This window comes from Stenella coeruleoalba (genome assembly GCF_951394435.1).
Source record: "Stenella coeruleoalba genome assembly, chromosome: 1".
Lineage (NCBI taxonomy): Eukaryota > Metazoa > Chordata > Mammalia > Artiodactyla > Delphinidae > Stenella > Stenella coeruleoalba.
Genome location: NC_137169.1, coordinates 186266113 through 186290864, shown reverse-complemented (window position 1 = coordinate 186290864; position 24752 = coordinate 186266113). Strand labels below are relative to the sequence as shown.

Genomic DNA, 24752 nt, shown 5'->3' with positions numbered 1-24752 from the left:
AAACTAGAACTTACTGAAGTGAAAGTGATGTTCTAGCTAACTATTTTCAAGACCAGTTTGATCCTATATTTTAAAAAAATCTCTTCTATTGTTTTCTTCTGTCTTTGGTTGGTATAGCTTGTTTGTTATTCCAGGGTCTTTTTATAAAATCTTTTGGGCAATGGAGAGTGGTGTGGCTTAAAGGTGGAAGGGGCAAGTAAATGCATGTGGCTAATTGGTATTACTCTTTTCCAGAAAAGCCAGAAAGCCAAGTGATGATCAGGCTAGAATTAGAATGATGTGTGTTCCACAGATCATTGTAGTTTAGAAATCATATTTAGTTAAATATCTAAATATGACATTTAAGTTGAAATAAATGTGTGACCTCTGGTTGTCCCGGTCAATGGAAGCTGAAGGCAACATTCACACTTGGGAAATAATAGAAATGGTTTTGCAGATGATGTTTTATCATTAAAGTTTATGTCTAAGGTCAGATTTCACTACTGCAGCATTTTGACTTCAATGAGTACTTTCCTCTGATCCTTAAAAATCATTCAATAAATATTCACTGAGGACCTCTCTTGGTGATATAGCTTACAATATCATGATAGAAACAATTATGGAGAGGAGAAATGGAATTCTAAGGAGACTAAGGAATAAGCAAGCTTTTTCAGTGACAGATAAAAGTAATTAGATCCCCATCTGAGTTAAATCTTGGTTTGAAACATGGCTCTGCTTTTTCCTAGCTCTGTGATCTAGAGCAAATTATTTAACCTTTCTGCCCCTTTTTCTTATTAAAGTGATAATACCTATCTCACAGTTATAAGCAATAAGTGAGGTAATAAAGTGCTTAGCATATATAATAAATGCAAATGTTGCTATTCTCATGTAATTGAAAATTTTCACCAAAATTATTTTGTGCTTCTTATTTAAGGTAACAGGTCAACCTTATGTTCAACAGACACTCTGCCTTTTACTTCCACTGCTGGGATTTTTCATTCAAACTCTAGATCCTCAGCTGATAAGTCAGGTAAGAATAGTGAGCAAGTTATCTGTTCTTCTCTTATCTCCTTGATGCTGAGTAGTCAGACCTTTTTCATTGTTGCTGCTAACTGCTCAGGAAAAATCCCTGAGGTTAGGAGTCATAGTTTACGTGTGAACCCTGCATTCATAGCATTTTCAAAGGCATGCCAGCAGCTGTGGGAGTGTGGAATATAACCACCATGGACTTAAGGATAATCCTCATTGTTTCTTTGAAGAAATAAAATGACTAAGGAGGAGCACTACTGAATTTTCTCTCTGGCCCCCAGCTTGCGTGGCAGAACAGGGGTCACTGGGGGATCCGTGTGGTGTTGCCTCAGGTATGCCTCGCTTTTGGAGGTTCTAAGCAATGGAGAGAGGGAAAAACGGAGAAGGCCTTCATCTTACCTGAAGTGATTTGAGGCTTTGGAATGAGTCCATACTAGACAGACTTGATCCCCAAATTCAGGAGTGGCTTAAGCTTACAGTCACTTAAGAAACAAAAACTGTCCCGAGGTAAAGCTAAGCTTTCCTATTCAGGAGGATGACAGAAGAAGTAATACCCTGTCACAGCATATTGCAGAGTGAGACTAGCAACACTTCGTTTTTAGTAACTCTGGTTTCTGGTTGTGCACATGAAGAACTTAGCATTAACAAATATTTACTAATTAGGTATATTTTAAATTACCATTATGTGTAATTACAGAGAATGAGAATATAATAAAATAATTGACTCAAATTATGTTGATTCTGAAGATTCTAGTTGTTTTTGAAAAATTAAATAGTGATCGTTTTAATGTAAATAATTTTGCCTATCTTCAAAAACTCCAAATAACATTTTAAAATTTCAACATAATTTTTCATTTAGATATTGCCTCCTTTATAGACTAGCTCAGTGCTCCTTTAAACCAAGAGTTGGCAAACTATGGCCTCCTGGCTAGATTCTGCCCTCCTATTTTCAGCACAAGTGCTAAGGATGATTTTTACTTTTTTTTTTTTTTTTTTTTTTTAATTTGAAGTGGACCTCTTACTGTTGTGGCCTCTCCCATTGTGGAGCACAGGCTCCGGACGCGCAGGCCCAGCGGCCATGGCTCACGGGCCCAGCAGCTCCGCGGCATGTGGGATCCTCCCGGACCGGGGCACGAACCCGCGTCCGCTGCATCGGCAGGCAGACTCTCAACCACTGCGCCACCAGGGAAGCCCTATTTTTACATTTTTAAAGGTTAAAAAAAAATGTGTGTGTGTGTATGTGTATGTATATATATGTAACAGGGAACACGTTGCCTGCAAAGCCTAAAATATTTACCATCTGGCCCTTTACAGAAAGTTGGCCAACCCATGTTTTAAATAATGAACTTCTCTCTCTAGAATTTAAAATACAAAATAATTTTGAAGATTTAAAAGAAGAGCACTGGTATATCATTTTTCAGAAACACATGGATTTTTCATTTTTTTTACAGTGGTTGGTAGGACTGATGTTGTAATGATTGACTCAGTCATTTTGTTTTATTAAAATTCCACCTGTGAAGTGTAGGCTTTGTGGAATGTTCGACTGTCCTGGGTTTGGTTTTGTTTCCCCTCGTACATACCCATCAAAATCTTAGTCATGTCTCTACAAAGCATTTGTTTTCATTTATAACTGTTCTTTGGTCTTTGTGCCCTTAGGTAATAACTTTGCAGACCTCACTACTCAAATCAGAGCCTCCTGACCATGTTCGTTTGGCAGTTCTTGATTTTCTGTCTTCCCTGGGAAAACTTTTTATACCTCAAGCCATCCAGGTAATAATACTCTCTTAATTCTTTTGTTCCCATGTTAACAAAATCTCTAAGAATTACTGATGGATTTTCAGGCTTTAATTTCTGAAATTCTGTGGATTGTTGACAAAGAAAATTGGGGGAAAAATATATTTTGTGAAGAGAGGGTAACTGTCAAAATAGAACTCATTTTATTTACTTTTAGAAAAATATATGTTGACATACAAGTAATTTATAGGGTTGGCTATGGTGTGAGATTTATTCTAGTCGGGCTCTAGCACACAAAGTTCCTGAGGAAGGAAAACATATTTATGTCTTCTAGAGAGTGGTGTATAATGAGGAAATGGGGTGATTTATAAAAGTTATTCTCTTGGTTTTATATCCATGAAAGGCAGCCTGTTTGTTTAAGACGATATTTTTGAAAATGTTGCAAAGTATATATAGAGTTGACAAATGGATATTTATTTATAAAACTGTAAAGGCCTGGCAATATACTTCTACTGAACTTTAAGACATGCTTCACAGCAAAAGGAGGTCTTCCTCCTAAATTGAGTTTTTTCTTCCTTATTACTGTCTGTGGTCAAAACAACAATTCTAGACAGTTGACCTTTTTTTCCCACCTCCACGGGAGATATTACACTATAAAGAGTTCAGTGATGAGAACTTTTTACGTTAACTTGAGCAAAAACATGATGGACGGACATTATCTCAGTACGTGTTGATTAAAACCTTTGAAACCAAAAATTGAACTGGTTAGTTTCTAAAGGGCTCTCTTGTTCACAGGTAAACAATACCATACCGTTTGTTTTCATCACGTAAGGTGTCTCATGAGATAAGTGTGTACTCGCCAGCTTCTTTTCAACTCTCTGGACAAAAGTATTCAAAGATACTTGGATTTGAGCTATCTTCTTTTTAGCATAAAACGAATGTATTCTAAAATGCTGCTTCATTAGTGCATAACTACTGACCCTAATGGGCCCAGAACCTATGGAACAAATGTTTTATTAGCAGACATTACCTTACATATTCCCAGGAGTGAAATTAAGGTGTGAAGAAATTTTGGGGATTCATCAGCATATGAGAGGCATTTGAAGCCACATGATGAAATTGATTCATTTATTCATTCAAGAAAAAACTTGAGTTCTTGCTATGTGTCAGGCACTATTTTAATCACTGGGGGTTCAGTAATGAATGAAACTAATAAATACTGACTCTCAACTGTTGTGAGGCAACAGACTAATAAAGTGGGGATATATGTAGTGTACTAAATGGTGGTGAATGCTACGGAGAGAAATAAAGCAGGGAAGGGGAAGAAAGAATGTGTATGTTACGGGGGCAGAGTCTTAAATCGAACTTTGTCACTGGAGTCCTCACCACGGTGACATGTGGGTAAAACCTGAAGCTGAGAGAGCAAGCCAAGCAGGTATCTGGGGAAAGCATTTCCAGAGCAGGGGAAATAGCAAATGGAAGTCCCTGAGATGGGAGCACGCCTGGTAGGAGAGCTAACGCAGAGGCAGTGGGGCTTTGCAGGCTGTGGTGAGGACTTTGGTTTTTACTCTGAGGGAAACGGGAAGCTACTGGAAGGATTTGAGCGAAAGAGTGACATGATTTAACATGTTTTAACACGTGTTCACCGGGACAGAATTACGGAAATTTGACGTTAGAATAATCAGTGTACTCTGCTGAGGTTTTCCTCTATTTAATAAGGTTTGGTTTTCTTTTTAGGACAAAATTCTGCCCCACCTATCTTCTGTTTTTGCCTTACTGCTAGCTGACAGGAATTGGCTACTAGAACAACATTCCTTGGAGGCGTTTACTCAGTTTGCTGAGGTAATTAGAAGGCCAGTCTATCACAGTGACCTCTAAAATAATTTAGTATCTCAGATATTCCAAAACATTCCAAAAACATTTATTGAGCTGCTTTTGTATCTCAGTCATAGTATTTTCTGCTGGAGGATATATTACTAGTCATCTATTTTACAGGACCTAAAAATGAGACCCAGAGAAGTGAGGTGACTTTCCTAAGGTCCTATGAGTAGTAACAATCAGAACAGGCATTCAGACCAGGTGTACTAACTCAGACACTATTTTGGGGTCGATTGGGAGTACATTTCATCTCCACCTATCACAGGGGCTAGAGTTTGATGAACACAGACCTGTTAGCTTGGTTCTGTAGAGAAGGCGACCCTGCCGTTGGGTTACTTTTACCCACTGTAGTGCAGCGTGCCTGTGGTCATAAGGGGGCCCAGAGATGTTGGGATGACTGGGCAGAAGTCCTTACAGCTTACAGCTCCACACTTGTGCAGAATATTGTATTAATTATCCTAAGGCATCCTGAAATAACTATGAGCTTATTATCTTTTGAGTATCCTCTGGCACTGAGTATTTTCTTTTAAAATGCATTTTTAATTAAGGTAGCTCTTAAAACTCATGTACTTGTCTTTGCAAGCTGTTGAAATATATTGAAATTAGTTTTGTCAAATCTTTTAATAGGGAACAAATCATGAAGAGATAGTTCCACAGTGTCTCAGTTCTGAAGAAACAAAGAAGAAAGTTGTATCTTTTCTGGAGAAGGTATTTTATTTATATAGAATCAAAATAGTAGTGGCACATATTTTGTTCTTTATCATGTTACTTTTTTTTTCAAATTATAACCAAGTTGAATATCTTTGTTAGCTCCAATTTTTCACAGTGCTTATTAACACAGTGGTGACCCACATTATTATTAAGCAGTTGGGACCTCATTACAAGTCAGAAGTAAAACACTTTGGAGTTGCTCTGCCTGTAGTTTGGGATACTATTGCATTGATCATTCAGGCAGTGAGATGAAGAATGAGGATCCCTCACCTGTTACTCATCGTAATTAGATTCACATGTAGAATCGTAGGCCCGTGAGGATCATGTTCACCCCTGTAATTCAGTCATGGCTTTTCCAAATAGTGACTTTCCAAACTGTTGAATCGTATGGCTCCCATATTTGTGCATGCTTTGAAACTTATATGGAGATAGTGGTAGGATGTAAGTTAAAGGTTAATTGAAGCACTCATAGAACAGTTACACCACAAATTTAGAATGCTAGGAGAAAGTGAATTATGCTTAAGTACTTAATTTTTTAATATAATCTCATTATTGAACTGGACTGTGTCTCTTATTATTTTTATATATGCATATATTACATATCAGCTGGATGATAAGTAAGTGTGTGCACATGTTGCTTTTAACAATTTCTCACCCTATTCAGTAAAGGCTATCAGACTATCATTTTTCTGTAGGGAAGGAGAACACTGTGGAATAATTTTACCCCAATTACACTGAGGATACATTTACAGATGACTGCAACTTACTTCCAAAATTTGCTTAGTTCACAGGCTAAACCAGAGCAGTTTAACATCCGGCACTTAAACACGCAGGCCTTTTCACCTTCTGAATATCACACCATTTTAATATTGAGTAGAGAATGCTAATGTTGATGTTTGCTTGGTTTTTCATGGTCTCTGGCAGACGGGGTTTGTAGAGGAAACTGCAGCTGCCAGAGTGGAACGTGTCAAACAGGAAAAAGGTACCTTCTGGGAGCCCTTTGCTAAAGTTACTGTAGAAGAAGCAAAGAAGTCAGCTTTACAGGTATGGACTGCTTTTCAGTGTGGATCAAGCTTTAATAAGAAATTCTGCCTTATTACTTACTGATAAAACAGAAACTAGCATGGTTCTTGGCCTCATACTGAATATCAAAATAAATAGATCTAGACATGTAAAATTGTTTTATGGTAGCTACTCTTAAAAATCACATTTCTTCTTCTGAAAGGTTATCAACACATAGAACAGAGGAGGGACTACAAAAAAAGTTTTAAAAATCATACAAAATATACTCTTAACATAACTGTCAATTATTTGTAGTAACCTTTGGGAAAGTTATGTCTTTATACCAGTGATGCTACAAATGCAGTAGTTTCTGAACCACAGAAGAAAACCAATTAACTTACCTTCCAAAATGTTTACTTTGATCCTTTGCCTCATTCATCAAATCAGCCTAAGAGTTTTTGGCACTGTCTAGAAATCACATCTACCTATTAAAAGGCAGAAATCTGATACCTCTAAGGATATTAAACTTGTTTTGAGCAGTAATAGTATATTTGGAACGGTAATCCATAATGGTAAATTTAAGTTACAGTTCTCATTAAAAAAAAAAAAAATTGTTTTTAAGACATGTTAACTTTTATGCCTTACATCTGTAAAGTTAAATATATCAGTAGTATAAATAAGCCCTCAAGAATTTATATGTTATGAGCTTCCTTAGGAAGACAGGGATTATAAAAACTGTCTTGGCCCCAATCCTTCTTCCCCTTCCTGGTGTGGTGATGTTAGAAACCCTGGCAATTTACTGAACTGGCTCCGAAAGCATCATTATGAACTCAGCATTAAAAAGAAAAACAGCAGGCATTTAGAAAATTCATATCTGGAGCTTTTTTGTAAGGACAGATTATATGGCTAAAGAATACTCACTGGAAGTTACTGGACAAGGCAGCACTTCTTAGTTTCCTTCAACCTTGAGCATTAATGGTAGTAGCAGCCTGAATCCCTGTGACAAACCAAAAATGCCTTCACATCTCTCTCCAGACGCTTGCAGGGGGCGGGTGCCCTCCTGCGCTTGTGAACCAATAACCGGAATAAAATTTTCATATAAAACTTTACAGCTTTAGAATTTGTCCTTATAAGCTTTACTCTAGTCCAAAGGAAAGTTCTTTATTTTTACAATTTTGGAATGGGTATCATGGCACTACTTGTTTTTCTCATTTGCCAGCCTTCTGCGAAAAGAGCCCGTCACGAGCTCCCCTTGGAAGAAGAGTACAGGTCAGCACTGCAAGCAGCAACAGCGGCCTTGGAGGCAATCGAGTTATTACTCCAAAAGTCTCCTCCTCCAGACTGGCTTCTGACAAAAATGGAGACACTCCAAGAAAGGATTGATAAGCTAAAACATCATGTATTCTAGGGTGAAAACTGAATGGACTGGACCACATTAATTATCGCTAGGTAAGAGTTGGATGATTTTTTCTGTCATCCTACAGTGCATTTCACCTATAGATGAAAATATTGATGTAATTATATGTCTGTACATTTTCTAACACATAAAACTTTTCTAAAGTTGATTCTAGTTAAAATAGTCTTTATTGGACATTTAGAGAACAGGATGGTGGGGATATATCTCATGAAGAGCTTTGGTACAAGGTAATAATACAGGAACAGTCGGTAACTCACTCAGATAGTACATCTGTAAACAAATAAACTGCCTAAGGAAACCTTAGCAATTTAAAATCATTTATATACTTTATAGCTAAAATTTTTTCAATAAGTTGATTTCATAATAGAGCTTACTCTTCTGACAAAGAAATAGCACAAAATTAAGCTAATCAGCTTGAGTTTTTGTATTTATTTTCTTTACTTCCAGAATTGTTCTGGAAAAAAGCAGTAAGGTCAACCTTTCCACAGCCACTTGCTCTTCACAGAAACTGGCCTCAGTCAGACACACAGCCTCTTCTTCTGAGAAGGGCTGTGAACCTCTGCACCGCCCAGGGCTCCCCGCCAGCACGCCAGGTCTCACACTTCTGTTGGCACTGACTGGAAAAAGACCTCCTGGTATGAGAAAAACAGGATGCTTTTGGGTTTTCTTGTCTGCAGAGCCTGCTTTTGAGGTATTTGATTTTTTAAAAAAGGAATCCATTTTCCTAAAGATTAACTCACACCCGTTGTCACCAGGTATTGTCTTCCCAGTTCAGGTCGCCATCTTCTCCCCAGCCTGCAGCCTCTCCCTGCAACAAAAGAAAGCAAGCCAAGGGCAACCTGCTGAAACAAATCATGTTCAGATTTGAAAGATCAGGAATTTAAAAGGGGCGCAACGCATGTCTTTTGATGCCAGAATACATTTCCTTGTACTAAGAAGTAAAATAATTTACTGGACTAGGAAGCTGAAAAGTAGAATTACTTTGGTTCCAGAATTACAAAACCACAGTATTGGGAAATAACGTTCCAAGGACCATATAAGCCAGTAAAATCAGCTTGATGACACCACATTCTTGGTTTAATCCCTTTTCCAGACAAAAAAGATTATTATTGTAAAAAGTGGCCCATTTATTAGCCCAAGCACTGCTACATTTTTCTAGGGAACGAAAGATGCCATTTATAGGAACTGATCTTATTCATTTTATGCTTGATCATGTTACCCAATTGTGGACATCAGTCTTTTCTCTCACTGGGAAAACAGCATGTTTGTTATCAATGGGACAGTGCAGCTGCTACCTGTGAGGGAAGCATAAACTATTATGCACAATTTAATAATCCTCACCTCAGTAATTTCTGCTGCAGCAAATTTTGAGGAAAAGTGCATCACTGATGAGACGTTATCCTTGTTGGGAGCTACTGTTTCTGTCCTCAGTTCAGGTAAAATAAGAATAGCAGCTGAAGGCTTAATTTCTGGGATCATATCAGCAAACCAATCCAACTCTGGGTCTTTTACTGGCTTCTTTTTCACCTGTATGGTAAACTCCTCTCCTAAACCAAGTTCTGATGGAGCTTTAAGGCGCCTTTCTTGTGACGACACTTTTGGTGGCTTGGTTTGGTCTGGGTCATCCCTGCTTCGTGCAAGACTGGTCTTTTGGGGTAGGCTTGATTTCAAAGGCTTGGCCTCTTCAGTGAGTGGACGCAAAGTAGGAGTGGCCTTTTGCTCCCCTGAGGTGACAGGTCTTGCAGCCGTGATTCCACCTCCTGGGTTTATTTCAGTATCTACACCGCTGGGCTCAAAGTCATCCCAAGCCGCCGCCTCTGCATTCAAGTCGGTGAATGGCGACCTGGCAGCAGCATGGGGGTCTGCAGGGCAAATCTCTGTGTCGACAGGTTTGTCCTCAGGCTCCTCAGGCTCGCTCCAGTCAGGCCACTCCTCAGACTTTTTAGAACTCGAAGGGAACTTTTCACTGTCTCCTGAGGTGATTTTCACATCTGAGATTCCGTTGATGGGAAATTTAATAGGCTGAGAAAACTGATCGCCTGTGGGAGATAAGTACAAGAATTATTCTCATAAAACGTTGGTTTTAAGAACAAGCAATATATTTAGGAGAAAGTTAACAGATCTATACAGAAACGTATAGATCCAATTCCTTGGAAATATCCATGTACACTGAAGTATGAGATATCCCAGCAGAACATAAATCAACAAAGATGTGATGTAAGTTAAACAAATACTTAAATCGTAATTTGATGGAAGCATCGCAAGCAACAACTAACTGGAGCATCTAATCCTTTACTAAATATTCAGACATACTGTTTATTGGCATAACTGTCTACAAACAAAGATTAAAATGTTCTAGGCCAGGCGATGTTACCCTTGAGATATTAATTACGTACACCCTGAAAAAGTGTTGTGTGCTCAAATAAGTTTGCCTCGCCCAACATATCCTCATTTTAAACAGATTTCTTAAGTGCAGTCAAGTCACTGAAGTCTTGTGCAGTGTGGTCTGATTCTGTGCTCAATTCCCCAAACTTATTTAACCACAGAACTCCTCTTTCACAGCACGCCTATTAACATCTTCCAGAACTATCATTCTTTGATGATACAATTTGGAAGAAGTCCCAAAGTAAAGTATCTGGTGCAAAAAAGAATTCAAGCAACGTCTTCACCAGTTATGAAGAAAAGACAGGTATATACCCTATAGTCCAGGGAAAAAAGACAGACCCAAGCTGACTACATAATTACAAATAATAAGAAAAATCAGTCTCAATATTCCCAAAGTGCCCTTAAGGTTCAGAATTTAAACTTATTACTCAGGAAAACATTCACCCAAGCAGTGGAACAGCTATATAAGTTTAATGAATCTACCTGTCTGTAAAAGAGTACTGTAGTAATCTCGCTGTATGTGCTTCTTGCTGGTGATGGGCACGTTGCCAGAAAAACATTTAGGGAATATGCTAGAGGAGGGGTTCTTCAAGACAGGTGAGATCTGACTGCGCTGGCTGCAGACGACGTGCGTGGGAGAATCTGAAGATAAATAAAAAAACCCCAAAAATGAAAGGGGTAGTAAATTGCTTCTTTTCCTATCACATGTTAGGTGAGCAATGGTTAAGGGAAAAGGGTATATTTAACACGGATAAAAGATAAGTTGCAGAAAGAGGGCACCTCCAAATGTTTGTTTGAAGAAACATAGTTACTAAGGAAGGGACTGCCTGTCCTAGAGGCATTTAAGAACAGGCTGTGTCCACATGGTGGTAATGGCACAGTAAGGTTTCAAGCATAGGTGAGCAGTTGAAGTAGACAGAAAACAAAACCTTTAGGATACCTAGTTATAAAAGTTAACAGCCTTTAAAAACATCTTAGTGGTTATTTAAAATCATACTTGATCCTACTTACTTTCCTTTTAAGAAAAAAGAGTACAAACACACCAATGTGAATGTACTTAATGCCCCAAGACTGTACACTTAAAATGTTTGAAATGGTAAACTTTGTTACAGACATTTAATGCCCAACTGGGAAAAGGAAAGTGTTTTAAGAAAATGTTGTCTTTAACAGCTTATCAGAAAGTTCATACTCAAGAGTGGGTATTGCGCAAAAGGATCCTAGCAAAATTTCTGGCCGAATACTTCCTCTGCCTTGGAAAAGTGAAGGTGAGGGGGATGGCCTGGGCTAACTCATCACAGGCCGCAGCTCCCCTCCTCAGCACAGCCTGACCTCTACAAGCCCTCCACCCTCTTGCTTATTTCTGCCACTCTCCTCCCTGCTGAAGTCCTACTCATTTTTCTTACAAAATGTCCCCTTCTCTAAATTGTCCTCCCTAATAACTCTTGTTCATGCAGACTTATTTCTCTTAGGTACACTTTTCACTAACCTCCATATTAGCCCTTATGTCTGACCATGCAGGTAAACTGTAAAAGAACAGAAGGAAAAAGATAAAAGTCTAAGAGTACCTCTTTTACATACGCCCCTTCCCCAGCAGTCCCCCATGTCCTGTAGAAGAAGGGCCTCTCTTTTCTATAAACTTGGAATGTAGGCTGCCACCAGGGCTCCCAGCCATCTTGGATGAAAAGCCTAACATGGCAAGTCAGTGGGATTAGTTTCAAAGTTTTCAGGAAAATCTATTTTAGTAAAAACTTATCTGCTGTAACGTCTAGAACCAGAAGACTCCATCCAATAAGTAAAAAAGATGTTCGGAGTGGGGACTTTTACTAATTGAACATGTAAATCTGCCCCCAGAGACTGACCCCTAAGCCTTATCTCAAAATTACACATACCCTCTCCTCCTGCCAGAAATTCCTCTGGGATGAAATATAAATCTTTCATCTGCTCTTTGTGCACTCTGCTAAAAGAAAAACTGGTAACAACAGACCTCACTCAGTTTGGTATGGACATTTCATGGCTGAAGAGGAGGCGACAGCTTCTCCATCGCCCTCTTTAAGCTCCCTGGAGCCACACTGACACTGATTCATTAGCACCGAGGAAGAACTGAACTCTCTTCAAAACGTCAGGAAGTCAGTGTCGCTTTAAAAATTCTCTTGGCATCAAAATTAGAGAGCAGTCTATCTGACAGTTCCTTTCTACTAATAACTTTCCATGCTATCTACTCACTATGACTGAGAACCAGATTAGAGATCCAGAGCTTCATAACACGTCATCATCCTTCAGGGTTATACAAAGGAGCAAAGAAGCAATGACACTGTTGATAAAAAATTCTTATCCTTGACTTTTATAGCCTACAAAGATCAGAAACTACTGCTACTTCCACGTAACATCCAATGGGAACATACCAGAAATAAGGATATTTTTTTCTCTTGATTTCTTGAAGTACCTAAAAATCAAGAGCTTGTCACCTAACAGGCCATCAAAATCAAAAGAACTTAAACATCTGGTGTTGTTAAGAGCTGCTACAACCTTTTTGGAAACTGACACTATCTATTAAAATGTTATTCAATATATTCTCTGACTCAGAAGTCCAAAAATGAGTGCAATAGCCATCAATAGGGAAATCACTGAATGAATTATATTCAATGAAATATTAGGCAGCTGTCAAAAAACAAAATAAAACAAAACTATTAGGCAGTTATGTACTGACCTGGAGACAGGTCCCTGATAAGCTGCTATGTGAAAAAAAAATCAAGTTGTAGAATTGTGCATAATATATATTTTTTTTAAATCCTATGTGTGTGTGTAAACATACATTTGTGTGTCTTTGTGGGCTTAGAAAAAAGGATGAAAGAATTCCCACTAAGCCATTAAAACTGGTTACCTTAGATGCCCCAGAAGGAGCTGGGGGAGGGAAATCATTAACTTTTTCCTTATGTATCATTTGAATACAATCTATCTGCATTATCTGTATAATGTTTAAAATCTAATAAATTAAAACAACAACACACTAGGCCTTTTAATCATTCTTACCTTGTGGGGAAAGGTCCATAGTTTTAGTAAAACTTGGTGCAGTGCATTTGAAGACCTTGGTTCTTTCTCCTCCCACAACCACCTCTGGTCCAAGTAGAGAGACCAACACTGCCAGGCTGTGAAGAGTAATTGCCACAATGGAATCGCTGGTATCACGCAGGCCCAGTAATACCTAGGAGTGAATTGGGTAATAAGTGTATGCAGCCATATTGCCTCTCTCTTTCTCCCCTGGTAAACAAGTAGTTGGGCTGCAATCAGTTTGTGCTTGCTCAAGTGAACTTCATTTCTTAGATACGCGTTCTAGGTCAGTAGCTCGCAACCTATCTGGTCAAGGACCAATGTTTTCTCCCAATCCATCACAGCCTGATACTTTTCCAAAAAATAAAACAAAAATGAAATTAAGTAGATAAATACATTAGAAATGTATTAGGAATAAGATGACTATGTTAAATTACTATAAAAGGTTTTAGATTTGTCCACGATGCCTGTTGACTCTTGCCTCCAAACCAAGGCCACAGAGTCCTCCCAAGAGCTAGCTCAGCACTTTTAAGCCTACAGCACCGAGTATTCCTGGGTGGTCTTCCATCCAAGTACTAACCAGGCCTGACCCTGCTTAGCATCTGAGATCAGATGAGACGGATGCATTCAGGGTGGGAAGGCTGTAGACAATTCCCCAACCAAATTCTTGGTGAATCTGAATACTCCAACTGAAAGACAGAGTTGCTGAATGGATTAAAAAACCAAGACTCATCTATATGATGTCATAGGAGACTCACTTCAGGTGTAAGTACATACATAGACTGACGGTGAAGGAATGGAAAAAGATGTTCCATGCAAATGAAAACCAAAAGAAGGGTGAGGTAAGTTATGCTTGTATCAGACAAAACTGACTTTAAAACAAAGACTGTAATAAGAAACAAAGCAGGCATTACATAATGATAAAGGGGTCAAATCCAACATTTATAACATTTATAAATATTTATGCACTAAACATAGGAGCGCCTAAATATACAAAGCAAATATTAACAGACCCTAAAGGGAGAAACTGAGCAATACAGTAATAGTAGGGGACTTTAATATCCCATTTACATCAATGGATAGATCATCCAGACAGAAAGTCAGTAAGAAAACACTGGCCTTGAATGACACATTAGATTAGATGGACTTAACAGATATACAAAGAACATTTCATGCCAAAGCAACAGAACACACATTCTTCTCAAGTGCACACGGAACATTCTCCAGGACAGATCATATGTTAGGTGACAAAACAAGACTTGATAAATTTAAGAAGACTGAAATCATATCAAGCATCTTTTCTGACAGTAAAAAAACTAGAAATCAATTACAAGAAGAAAACTGGAAAATTCAAATATGTGGAGGTTAAACAGTATGCCACTGAACAACGAATGATTCAAAGGAGAAATCAAAAAATACCTTGCAACACATGAAAATGGAAGTAAAACATACCAAAATCTATGGGACACAGCCAAAAGCAGTTCTAAGAAGGAAGTTCATAGTGATAAGTGCCTGCCTGAAGAAACAAGAAAAATCCCAAATAAACGACTAATTCTATACCTCAAGAAACTAGAAAAAGACGAACAAAGGAAGCTCACAGAAGGAAGAAAGTATCACAGCAGAAATAAATGAAATAGAGACTAAAAAGACAATAGAAAAAAAATTCAATGAAACTAAGAGCTAATTTATTCAAAAGGTAAAATTGACAAATCTTTAGCGAGATTCACCAAGAGAGGACTCAAATAAAATCAGAAATGAAAGAGGAGATGCTACAACTGATACCACACAAAGGACCACAAGAGATTACTATGAAAAATTACATGCCAACAAATTTGACAAACCAGAAGAAATGGATAAACTCCTAGAAACATACAACCTATCAAGACTGAATAATAAAGAAATAGAAAATCTGAACAGACAGGTCAAGTAAGGAGATTGACTCAGTAACCAAAAACCTACCAACAAACAAAAGTCCAGACACAGACGGCTTCACTGGTGAAGTCTACCAAACATTCAAAGAATTAATGCCAATCCTTCTCAAATCCTTCCAAAAAATAGAAGAAGAGGGAACTCATTTTTAAAAGGCCAGCATTACCCTGACACCAAAACCAGAGGACACCACAAGAAAAGAAAATTACAGGCCAATATCCCTGATGAATATAGATGCCAAAATACTCAACAGAATTAGAAAACAAATTCAACAATACATTAAAAGGATCACATACCACGATCAAGTGGGATTTATTCCAGTGATGCCAGGATGGTTGAACATATGCAAAAAATCAATGTAATACACCACATTAACAAAATAAAGGATAAAAATCATATGATCATCTCAATAAATGCAGAAAAAGCATCTGACAAAATTCAACATCCATTCATGATAACTCTCAACAAACTGGGTATAGAGGAAACATACTTCAACATAGTAAAGGCCATATATGACAAGTCCACAGCTAACATTATACTGAAAAGCTGAAAGCCTTCTCTCTGAGATTAGGAACAAGCCAAGGATGCCTGCTCTTGCCAACACGGTATTAGAAGTCCTAGCCACAGCAATTAGGCAAGAAAAAAAAAGATATTTAAATCAGAAAGTAAGAAGTAAAATGGTCACTTTTTGCAGATGACATAATACTATATGTAGAAAACCTTAAAAACTCCAACAAAAAACTTTTAGAACTAATAATGATTTCAGTAAAGTCACAGAATACACAATCAATATACAGAAATCTGTACTATTTCTATACACTAATAATGGACTGTCAGAAACAGAAAGAAAACAATCTCATTTACAATTGCATCAAAGAATAAAATACCTAGAAATAAATTTAACCAAGGAAGTGAAAGACCTGTACACTAAAAACTATAGGACACTGATGAAAGAAACTGAAGAAGACATAAATAAATGGCAAGATATTCTGTGCTGATGGACTGGAAGAATTAATACTGTTAATAAACTGCCCATACTACCCTAGGCAATCTACAGATCCAATGCAAGCCCTATCAAACTTCCAATGGCATTTTTCACAGAAATAGAACAATCCTAAAATTTGTATGAAACCACAAAAGACTCTGAAGAGCCAAAGCAATCTTCAGAAAGAAAAACAAAGCTGGAAGCATCACACGCCCTGATTTCAAACCATATTACAAAGCTATAGTAATCAAAACAGTATAGTACTGGCATAAAACAGTCACACAGGTCAATGGAACAAAATAGAGAGCCCAGAAATAAACGTATACATATATGGTCAACTAATTTATGACAAAAAGAGCCAAGAACATACAATGCAGAAAGGATAGTCTATTCAATAAAGTGTTGGGAAAACTGGACAGTTACATGCAAAAGAATGAAACTGGACCACTATGTTATACCACATACAAAAATTAACTCAAAATGGGTTAATGACTTAAATGTAAGACCTGAAACCATAAAGCCCCTAGAAAAAAACATGGGCAGCAAGTTCTGTGACACCAGTCTTGGTGATGAGTTTTTGGATCTGACACCAAAAGCAAAGGTTACAAAAGCAAAAAACAAAGAAGTGGGACTACATCAAACTAAAAACCTTCTGCATAGCAAAGGAAACCATCAACAAAGTAAAAAGGTAATCTACTGAATGGGAGAAAATATTTGCAAATTGTACATGTGATAAGAGGTTAATATCCAAAATATACCAAAAAACTCATACAACTCAAAAGCAAAAACAGTTTGATTAAAAAGTAGGTTGAAGATATGAATAGACATTTTTCCAAAGACAACAGAAAGATGGTCACCAGGTATGTGAAAAGATGCTCAACATCATTAAACAACAGGAAAATGCAAATCAAAACCACGGTGAGATATCACCACACACCTGTCAGAATGGGTATTATCAAAAAGACAAGAAACAACAGGTGATGGCGAGGATGTGGCGAAAAAGGAACCTTTGTGTCTGTTGGTGGGAATTTATATTGGTGTAGCCACTATGGAAAACAGTACAGAGGTTCCTCAAAAAATTAAAAATAGAACTACCATACCATCCAGTGATTCTACTTCTGGGTATTTCTTTGAAGAAAAAACTACTAACTCAAAAAGATATATGCACGCCCATGTTCACTGCAACATTATTTACAATAGCCATGATATGGAAATAATTTAAGTGTCTACTGATGGATAAAGAAAATGTAGTACACACTCAGTAAAACTATTCAGCCATAAAAAAAGAATAAGATCTTGCCATTTGCAACAACATGGATCGACCTGGAGGACATTATGCTATGCTAAGGCAAGTAAGTCACACAGAGAAAGACAAATACTCATGTGTGTGTGGTGGTGGGGCAGAGGACAAACAGAAAAATGAGCTCACAGATACAGAGAACAGATTAGTGGTTGCCAGAGGTGGAAGTGAGGAGGTAGGGAGGAAATGAAATGGGTGAAGAGGGTCAAAAGGTACATACTTCCTGTTACAAAATAAAAAAGTCATAGAGATATAATGTACAGCATGGTGACTATAGTTAATAATACTGTACTGCATATTTCAAAGTTGCTAACAGAGTAATTCTTAAAAGTCATCACAAGAAAAAGATTTTGTAACTGTGTGGTGACACGTGGTAACTGGGCTTATTGTGGTGATCAGTTGCAATATATATACATATACACACATATCAAGTCATTCTCCTGTATACCTGAAACGAATATATCAATAATGTACCTCAATTTAAAAAAAAAAGGTTTTAAATGTTAATTTTCCGTATCTGTACTCACCTCATTGCAGAACCATAACAAAGAGTACATGGACTGGCAATATTCTGCAGAGCTCACTTAGAAACACTCATCTAGGTCACTAAGAGCTATGTTACCAGTCCTTGGCCTCTTCTCAGTTTTATACACCCATAAGGATAGGACCTTGAAACCTTCTTTATATCTGATGCATATAACACCTGCCCCAAACTGAGCCAATTATGATCTCTTTCCCGGTAACAAAAACTGGAATTTAGAGAAACTGGTTATCTCTGAGGTTTGCTTAAAATGAGGAGAGTGAACTCAGAAGCTATGGGTCAACCATGTTTGTCCATGTGTACACCAAATAATTAAAGCTGGTCTTCAAAAGTCAAGAGAGAAAGGAACGCAATGAAGACTATATGGCTGAGTCCCAGCTGCACTTGATTTCCATGTAAGGCAGAATGACATCCTTTGATTAAAGTCTCTCTTTTTTTCTTTTTTTTTTGCTTTAGCTTGTTTAAGTGGGTTTCAGTTACCTGCAGCCAGAAGAATCTTGACTAAGACACTCACATGGAGCTATGAGGAGAGATTTTGCTCTGAATTGGCAAACACGTATATAAGGAAGATGGCAGGCAAAGCATGTGCACCAGCCAGACACAAGGCTATCAGGAGTCCTGGGCTCTGGTCCTTGCTCTGCCAGGGGTTCTCAATATGACTCGGCCAATTAATCGCTTCATTATTCTGGTCTAGTTTCCTCATATATCCAAGATGAAGGTTTCCAACAGGACTCAATAAAATAACTAACAGGTCCAATGCTAACAAACCAGGCACTTTCTCGAAACAAAGCTGTACAAGTAAACTAAATCATGGTTAGAATTCTATCAACTGAATACGGTAATCATAAAATAAGAAACCACCAAAGCCAAAAACCCAAGAGTCATCCTCAAAACTCTCCCATCTAGTGAGAAACTGAGTCCTACCCCTTCTACCCTTAATCACTGCCGCCATGTTTTCCCCAGTCCTTGTCATCTCTTAGCAGGACTATTCTAATAACTTCCTAGTTGAACTCCCTTAGTCTATCTTCCACTGCTCCCAAAGTGAACACTGAAATCAGTCAAGTTATTCCCCTACAGGGGGAGTAGCTCCACTGAGAGTTTTCACTGCCTTTCATATGCTGAGTATCTACTTATTATTTGACCTCAGCTCAGTGCCAATTCTGAGACCTGTGATGGTATCTCTATTTCAGAGTTAGAGTGCTTCATTCCTCTTCTAAATTTTCAGACACAAACAACTACAAGTAGGGTGACAACTACTGCTGCAGATGTAAACACAAAATGCTATGTTGTGGTAGCTAGGCTCTAAAGCCAGCCCCCAGTGAACCACACCCCCAGTATCCACACCCTTGTATAAAACCACCCCGTGGTGAACCTGGCCTGACTTCTGTGACTCACTTCAACCAAGATAATGTGACAGAAGCAATGTTGTCAGTTTCCAATCTCTGCCTTAAGAAGGCTGCTTGGGCACTTCTAGTAGCCTTCGGCAGCCATGGAAGAAGTCCACACACCTTGCTAAGGAAATCATGTGGAGATGTCACATGGGGGAATAGGGGCCCTGAAATGTCCTGAGGCTTTATGGAGAGGGAGCCCCAGCTGTCCTGATGCCCCAGGTAAGCCCACCTTTCACCCTTCCCCTCCAAGGTGCCAAGGGGCTATTCTGGATGTGTTATGGGGCCCCAGATGACTGCTGCCTCAGCTGACATCATGTGGAACAACAGAACCCCCAAGCTGAGCCCAATCAATCCAAAGAATCGTGAGAATTAATAAAATGATTGTCATTTTAAGGCACTAAGTTTTGGGGCGATTTGCTACACAGACAACAAACATCTATTATTTCCGATCTACTCTCTCCTTGAAAGCAGGAAGTGTGTTACATACCTCTAGGGCCCCAGTACCTAAGCACAAGAACTGGCATAAAACCAGGCCTTATAATTTGTAAATAAATTAATCTGATAGAAAAACAAGTTATTTGAAAAATACCATGTGACCGATAAAATCTTTTAAAACCTTGTACCGAGTTGAATAGCGTCTTCCAAAAATTCATGTCCACCCAGAATGTGACCTTGAAATGCGTCATACTGGGTTAAATCCAATGACTGGTGTGCTTATAAAAAGGCCGTGTGACAACAGAAGCAGAAATTGGAGTGACACGGCTACAAGCCAAGAAACGCTAAAGGGCTACCAGAAGCTGGGAAGAAGGCAAGAAGAATTCTCCCCTAGAGCCTTCAGAGGAAGCCCTGCTGACATCCTCATTTTGGCTTTCTGGCCTCCAGAACCATAAGAGAAGAGATTTCTCTTGTTTTAAGCCACGCAGTTTGTGGTAATTTTGTTACCTCAGTTACAGAAAACCCATACAAACCTGGAGCCCTGGAGTGGGCAAATCTAACAGGCTCCCTGGTGGCTGACTGATAGGCTGAAAACCACTGACAGGAATCATCTCCTGTTCCTCTCAGTTATAATTTAATTATTTTATAGTAATTTAATTATGATACTTGCACTTTATGTTCACAAAGCATCCCACAAACGAATCTTGTTAGTCTTCCCCCAAAGAATTAGCAAACAGAATTACAGTTTTTCAGGTTATAAACAGGTGAAAACCAAATATGTTAGTTTAACTGATTTGCCTGTGTGACTGGCCTGGAAATGCAACTTTAATTCCCGCCCTTTGGATCCCAGGAGGCGTTTAAACTGAAGTTCTGCCTCAGGCCTTCTCAGCAGTTCCCCAGACGCTCCAAAGACCCCCTCCCTCCCAGCTCCCCTGCCCCCAGCACCCGCAGCGGGCCCTGGCTCCGCCTCCTCCCCTGGAGAGCGCTGTGGGCGCCCGCCCCGCCCCTACCTGGGGCAGGATGACTTTCTTCAGCTGCTCCTGGGTGAAGTGCCCCACGTAGGCCTCCAGGTGAGACAGCAGCACCGTCCGCACGTGCTCCTCGTGCACCTCAAACAGCCGCAGCAGCACGGGGATCACCCGCGCCTGGAACAGCGCTGGTGAGAGCAGGCGGGGGGCTCCTCCCCTCGCACCGTCTTCTCCCCAGGTCAGACGAAAGAACAACGCGTCACTTCGGTGAAAGGAGCACGAAGCCCAGCGCAGAAACTGAGCCCAGAACTTCACACACGTTCTAAATGCTCTTCTAAATTCCCAAACCAAAGGGAAGTGCTTCTTTTGACCCCAAATTACTCAAGGCTTAACTGTCTTAATCACACTCCACCTTGTAGAAGTGTTTCTGAAATACTCTATCATACTTAATGTACTATTTACAAAGAAACCTTATGTTCTAATAGAATCCTGAGTCGACAGCTCTTTATATACTTACATCTAATCAATGAGGAATTTCATATACTAGATTCAACGGATATGATTGTTGCAATTTCATCCGGAAAGCCAGGAAGTGTGTTAAATGCTACAACAAGAGTTGGCGCTGACGGTCCTCTCCTTCCTAGTAGTTATGGTAGGTTATTCAACAGAGACGTGCATCAGAATCATTTGGGGACCTTTCAAAATACATATTTACCCATCCTTGCTCTGTCCCAGAACCAGTGGATCAGGCACAGGCAAATTTTTAAAAAGCTCCCCAGGTGATTCAGATTACCATGAAATAATCTTGCACTGCTCAAATATGGACTAATAACTCCCAAACTCCATAATTACAATAATACTTTGAAAAAAATTCACCTTTTTTAGGGCCAAGGAGGTAGGGAAGAAAACTCTTAACAGCTACTGGCTCTGCAAACACCAACTGATTAAGCAGAAGAGGCACCAGCCGTGAAGCTATTAATTCCTCTGACAGGCAGCTGACTCTGTCCAGGAGGAACCTGAGGGCAAAGAAGGAAAGCCTGGGAAACTGGCTGTGACACTGTATCAACTCACTTGTACAGTTTAGACGCATGCAGCTTTATTCCACTTCCATCAAAGTGATGAATCTGAAATGTAGCTAGAGAAACTGTAGCTAGGTCAGTCCCCAGGTATTTAAGAAAAACACAGAAGGTGTGAGGCAAGGCCAAACAGTCAGTACATACACAACCTCCAATCCAAGCTAGGAAAATTTTTTCAAAAAATGGCCCCTCATTAATAGCAAGAGTGTCTTCTCTCCCCGCTAATAAGCCAGAGGCTTTCTGGTCAATAAAAGGTACTTTCTCAAGTTTAAAAGACGTAGGATATTACATTATCTAAAGTTTCCACGGTAAACAAAATACTAGCTTTTGTTACTCAACTTATTAAAACAAGCTATGTACAAGCACTTAGTTAGGAAATACACAGATATCAGGTGTTGGCAGTGGTAAAACGCCACTATACAATCACCCTGAGCAGGTAATCCTGCCTCCTCCTTAATTGGGAAACAGGCCCCACCATGCTTTATCTCCTGCAAGCCCCTCGGCCACTATCGACAAACCAGTCCACACCCAAACTCACTCCCAGCTCCTTTTCAGGTTCCATGGATGCGAGGGCTTCCTCTTATTGAAGGTCACCCCCACTGAGCCATTGCCCCAACTCCCCCTTCTCCCCCAGGGCCATGCACCGACAGCCCCCCAACACAACTGCATCTTCAACTCCTCCCTCAGTCCCCCACCAGCTCCGTCCCATCAGCCTACAAACATGCTCCCGTCTCTTCCAGCCTTAAAAACATCCTTCCTAAAAAGAAAAAAAAAAATCCTTCCTTGACTCCATTAGCAATTCTTTAGCAATTCTATGTTCCTCTTCTCCGAGCTTTTCAGGAGATTTTACCCAAAGTCCACTTTCTCACCTTCCACCCATTTCTCAATTCACTGCAGTTTGATTCGCTCTGCTGAAACAGCTCTGAGACAAGGTCATCAGTGCTCTCCTGACTGCTAAGTGAACAGGTATCTGTTGACTGCTCCTATCTTTCTGAAATTTTCTACTCCTTTGGAATACCAGCCTCCTGGCTGTCTCTCAATCTCCTCCAACCACTGCTTCTGTCTCATTCATCAGCCACTCCCTCCCCACTGGCCCCCTTACAAGGTTGTGTGCCCCAGGGTTACATTTGGGCCACTGTACTTTTCATGCTACCCACTTTCTATGGGGCAATGTCACCAACTACAGGCTGATGAAGCCTCACATTCGCCTCTAGCTCATCAGCTTAAGACCTCTCTCCTGAGCTTCTGACCCATCTGCCCAAATGCCCACGTACATCTCTACCTGAAGTCCCACAGACACTTCAAACCAACACACTGAATGCCAAATTCTTCATTTTCTCTGCATGTAGGTTCTCTCCTCCAGTATTCTCTAATTCTTTTGGTGATAATCACTAAGGCTTGTCAGTCTGTTTTAATATTTCTTATCTGTGTCTTCTTCACTGTACCATCACTGCCCTTACATGAGGCTTCACATTTACTACCTGGCCTACTGCAGTCTACCAACCGATCCAAGTCTTATGTGAAATAAACCTGTGCCCTCCATAGAAAACAGAGCGATCCACCCAAGGGGAAACAGCCATCTCACAGCCCGTTTTCACTCCTTTGATGGTTTCAAGGCCTGAAGTCCACTGCTTACCAATAGTGTCAATACTCCTAAGTGCCACGTCCAAGGGTGCCCACCCCTTACCCTCCAGCAGGACCCAAGCGCTCATCATTCCTCGCACAAGACATACTGTGTCTTGCCTCTGTGCACCGGTTCATGTTGCTCCTCTGCCTAGAATACCTCTTCTCTAACCTCCTTCTCCCCCGTCCTCTGTTGTTTTCAGGACGACCCCCTCAAGCTCCATCACTGTTTAAGGGTTATCAGTCTGTATCTGTTTCCCTCACCAGAACTGTCCATGCCAGGGCCTAGAAAAGAGCCTGACGTATAGGAAATGTCACTAAACTTTAAGAAAACAAATGTCTGACTCATCCTCTCTAGGACACCTGAAGTGATTACATGGACTTAACCCAAGTTACTGAATTTTAAGGCCTGAATTTTCTAAACTTACTTGAAAAACTCAGCTTTTTCCTCTTCACTCTTCAATGTTAAACTTTTCAAGAAATTCACAACTTCTAGAAAATCATTCCTAAATGCCAAAAAAAAAAAAAAAAGATGCAGGACAACAGATTAAAGATGGCGTTGTCAAATATTGAAGCAATAACCACAGACCACACCACAATAATATTCAACAAAGAAACATTCCCCTGTGCCACTTGGAAGATTCTATTATAACTAAGTAGCTTATAAGACAAATACTATGGAACAAGTCCACAAGGAATTTAATATTTTAAGAATATCAAAGAGATCTGTCAAGAGGATACACGCTTAACCACACACACATGTGCATACACAAACGCTAACAAACACTGTGGTTTTAATCATCATCATAATCATCCAAATGTTTTGTTGTAATAGGATGTGGTTACATGAACTATCCTGGGAGAAATGGTATTACCATTACAAAATAGTTGCTAATTCTCAAGTCTCCTTTGGTGAAAACTATTAAAGAGGGCTGGGGAAAGAGGAATTTCTGGTATAAGTCATAGCAATCTTCTCGGTTCTCCCGTTGTAGTTGTCTGGTCACTTTTGCAGCCAGGCAGGGAAGAGGGTGAGAGGAGTGGTCAGTTTCCTGCAGGGTCTCCAGAGAGCCCCGCGGCCACTCAGCTCCAAGCCAACGTCGCCCCTGGAAAGGAGGCTTCAGCAGCAGCCTGCAGCCCCCTGCCAGGACAGCTGACCTCCTGGGTCTCCACTCCTCACATTGACACCTGTTTCCCTCTGGCTCAGCGGCAGAGAAAAAGCACAAAGCCTTAACCGAAGTGCAATGAGGTTGGCTTGGCTGCCTCAGCGGGAAATGCTGGCCCTCCTCCTCCTGCTGCCGCCTCTGGCCGGGCTTTCCCCTCT

At 39.7% G+C, this 24752-nt stretch overlaps 2 protein-coding genes across 10 annotated transcripts in view; one reads left to right on the top strand and one right to left on the bottom strand.

Annotated features, from left to right (window-relative positions):
* FIRRM (FIGNL1 interacting regulator of recombination and mitosis) overlaps window positions 1–8610 on the top strand; it is a 45591-nt gene extending 36981 nt beyond the window's left edge. For 3 of the 5 annotated variants that reach the window (XM_079912467.1, XM_079912466.1, XM_079912468.1), the window contains 6 exons: window positions 914–1009; window positions 2665–2778; window positions 4480–4584; window positions 5248–5328; window positions 6256–6375; window positions 7553–7770. In XM_079912467.1, coding sequence (XP_079768593.1) covers window positions 914–1009; window positions 2665–2778; window positions 4480–4584; window positions 5248–5328; window positions 6256–6375; window positions 7553–7741 — 705 coding nt within the window. In that variant the 3' untranslated portion in view covers window positions 7742–7770. Of the gene's footprint in view, window positions 1–913; window positions 1010–2664; window positions 2779–4479; window positions 4585–5247; window positions 5329–6255; window positions 6376–7552; window positions 7783–8197; window positions 8283–8505 lie in introns of those variants that run through there. The other 2 variants (XM_079912465.1, XM_079912464.1) reach the window with 2 other exon arrangements.
* SCYL3 (SCY1 like pseudokinase 3) overlaps window positions 8422–24752 on the bottom strand; it is a 39090-nt gene continuing 22759 nt past the window's right edge. For 2 of the 5 annotated variants that reach the window (XM_079912512.1, XM_079912511.1), the window contains 7 exons: window positions 23860–23937; window positions 21609–21748; window positions 20775–20962; window positions 13166–13337; window positions 10619–10777; window positions 9092–9789; window positions 8422–8558 (listed from right to left, as the gene is read on the bottom strand). In XM_079912512.1, coding sequence (XP_079768638.1) covers window positions 8499–8558; window positions 9092–9789; window positions 10619–10777; window positions 13166–13337; window positions 20775–20962; window positions 21609–21748; window positions 23860–23937 — 1495 coding nt within the window. In that variant the 3' untranslated portion in view covers window positions 8422–8498. The remainder of the gene's footprint in view (window positions 8559–9091; window positions 9790–10618; window positions 10778–13165; window positions 13338–20774; window positions 20963–21608; window positions 21749–23859; window positions 23938–24752) is intronic. The other 3 variants (XM_079912513.1, XM_079912514.1, XM_079912515.1) reach the window with 3 other exon arrangements.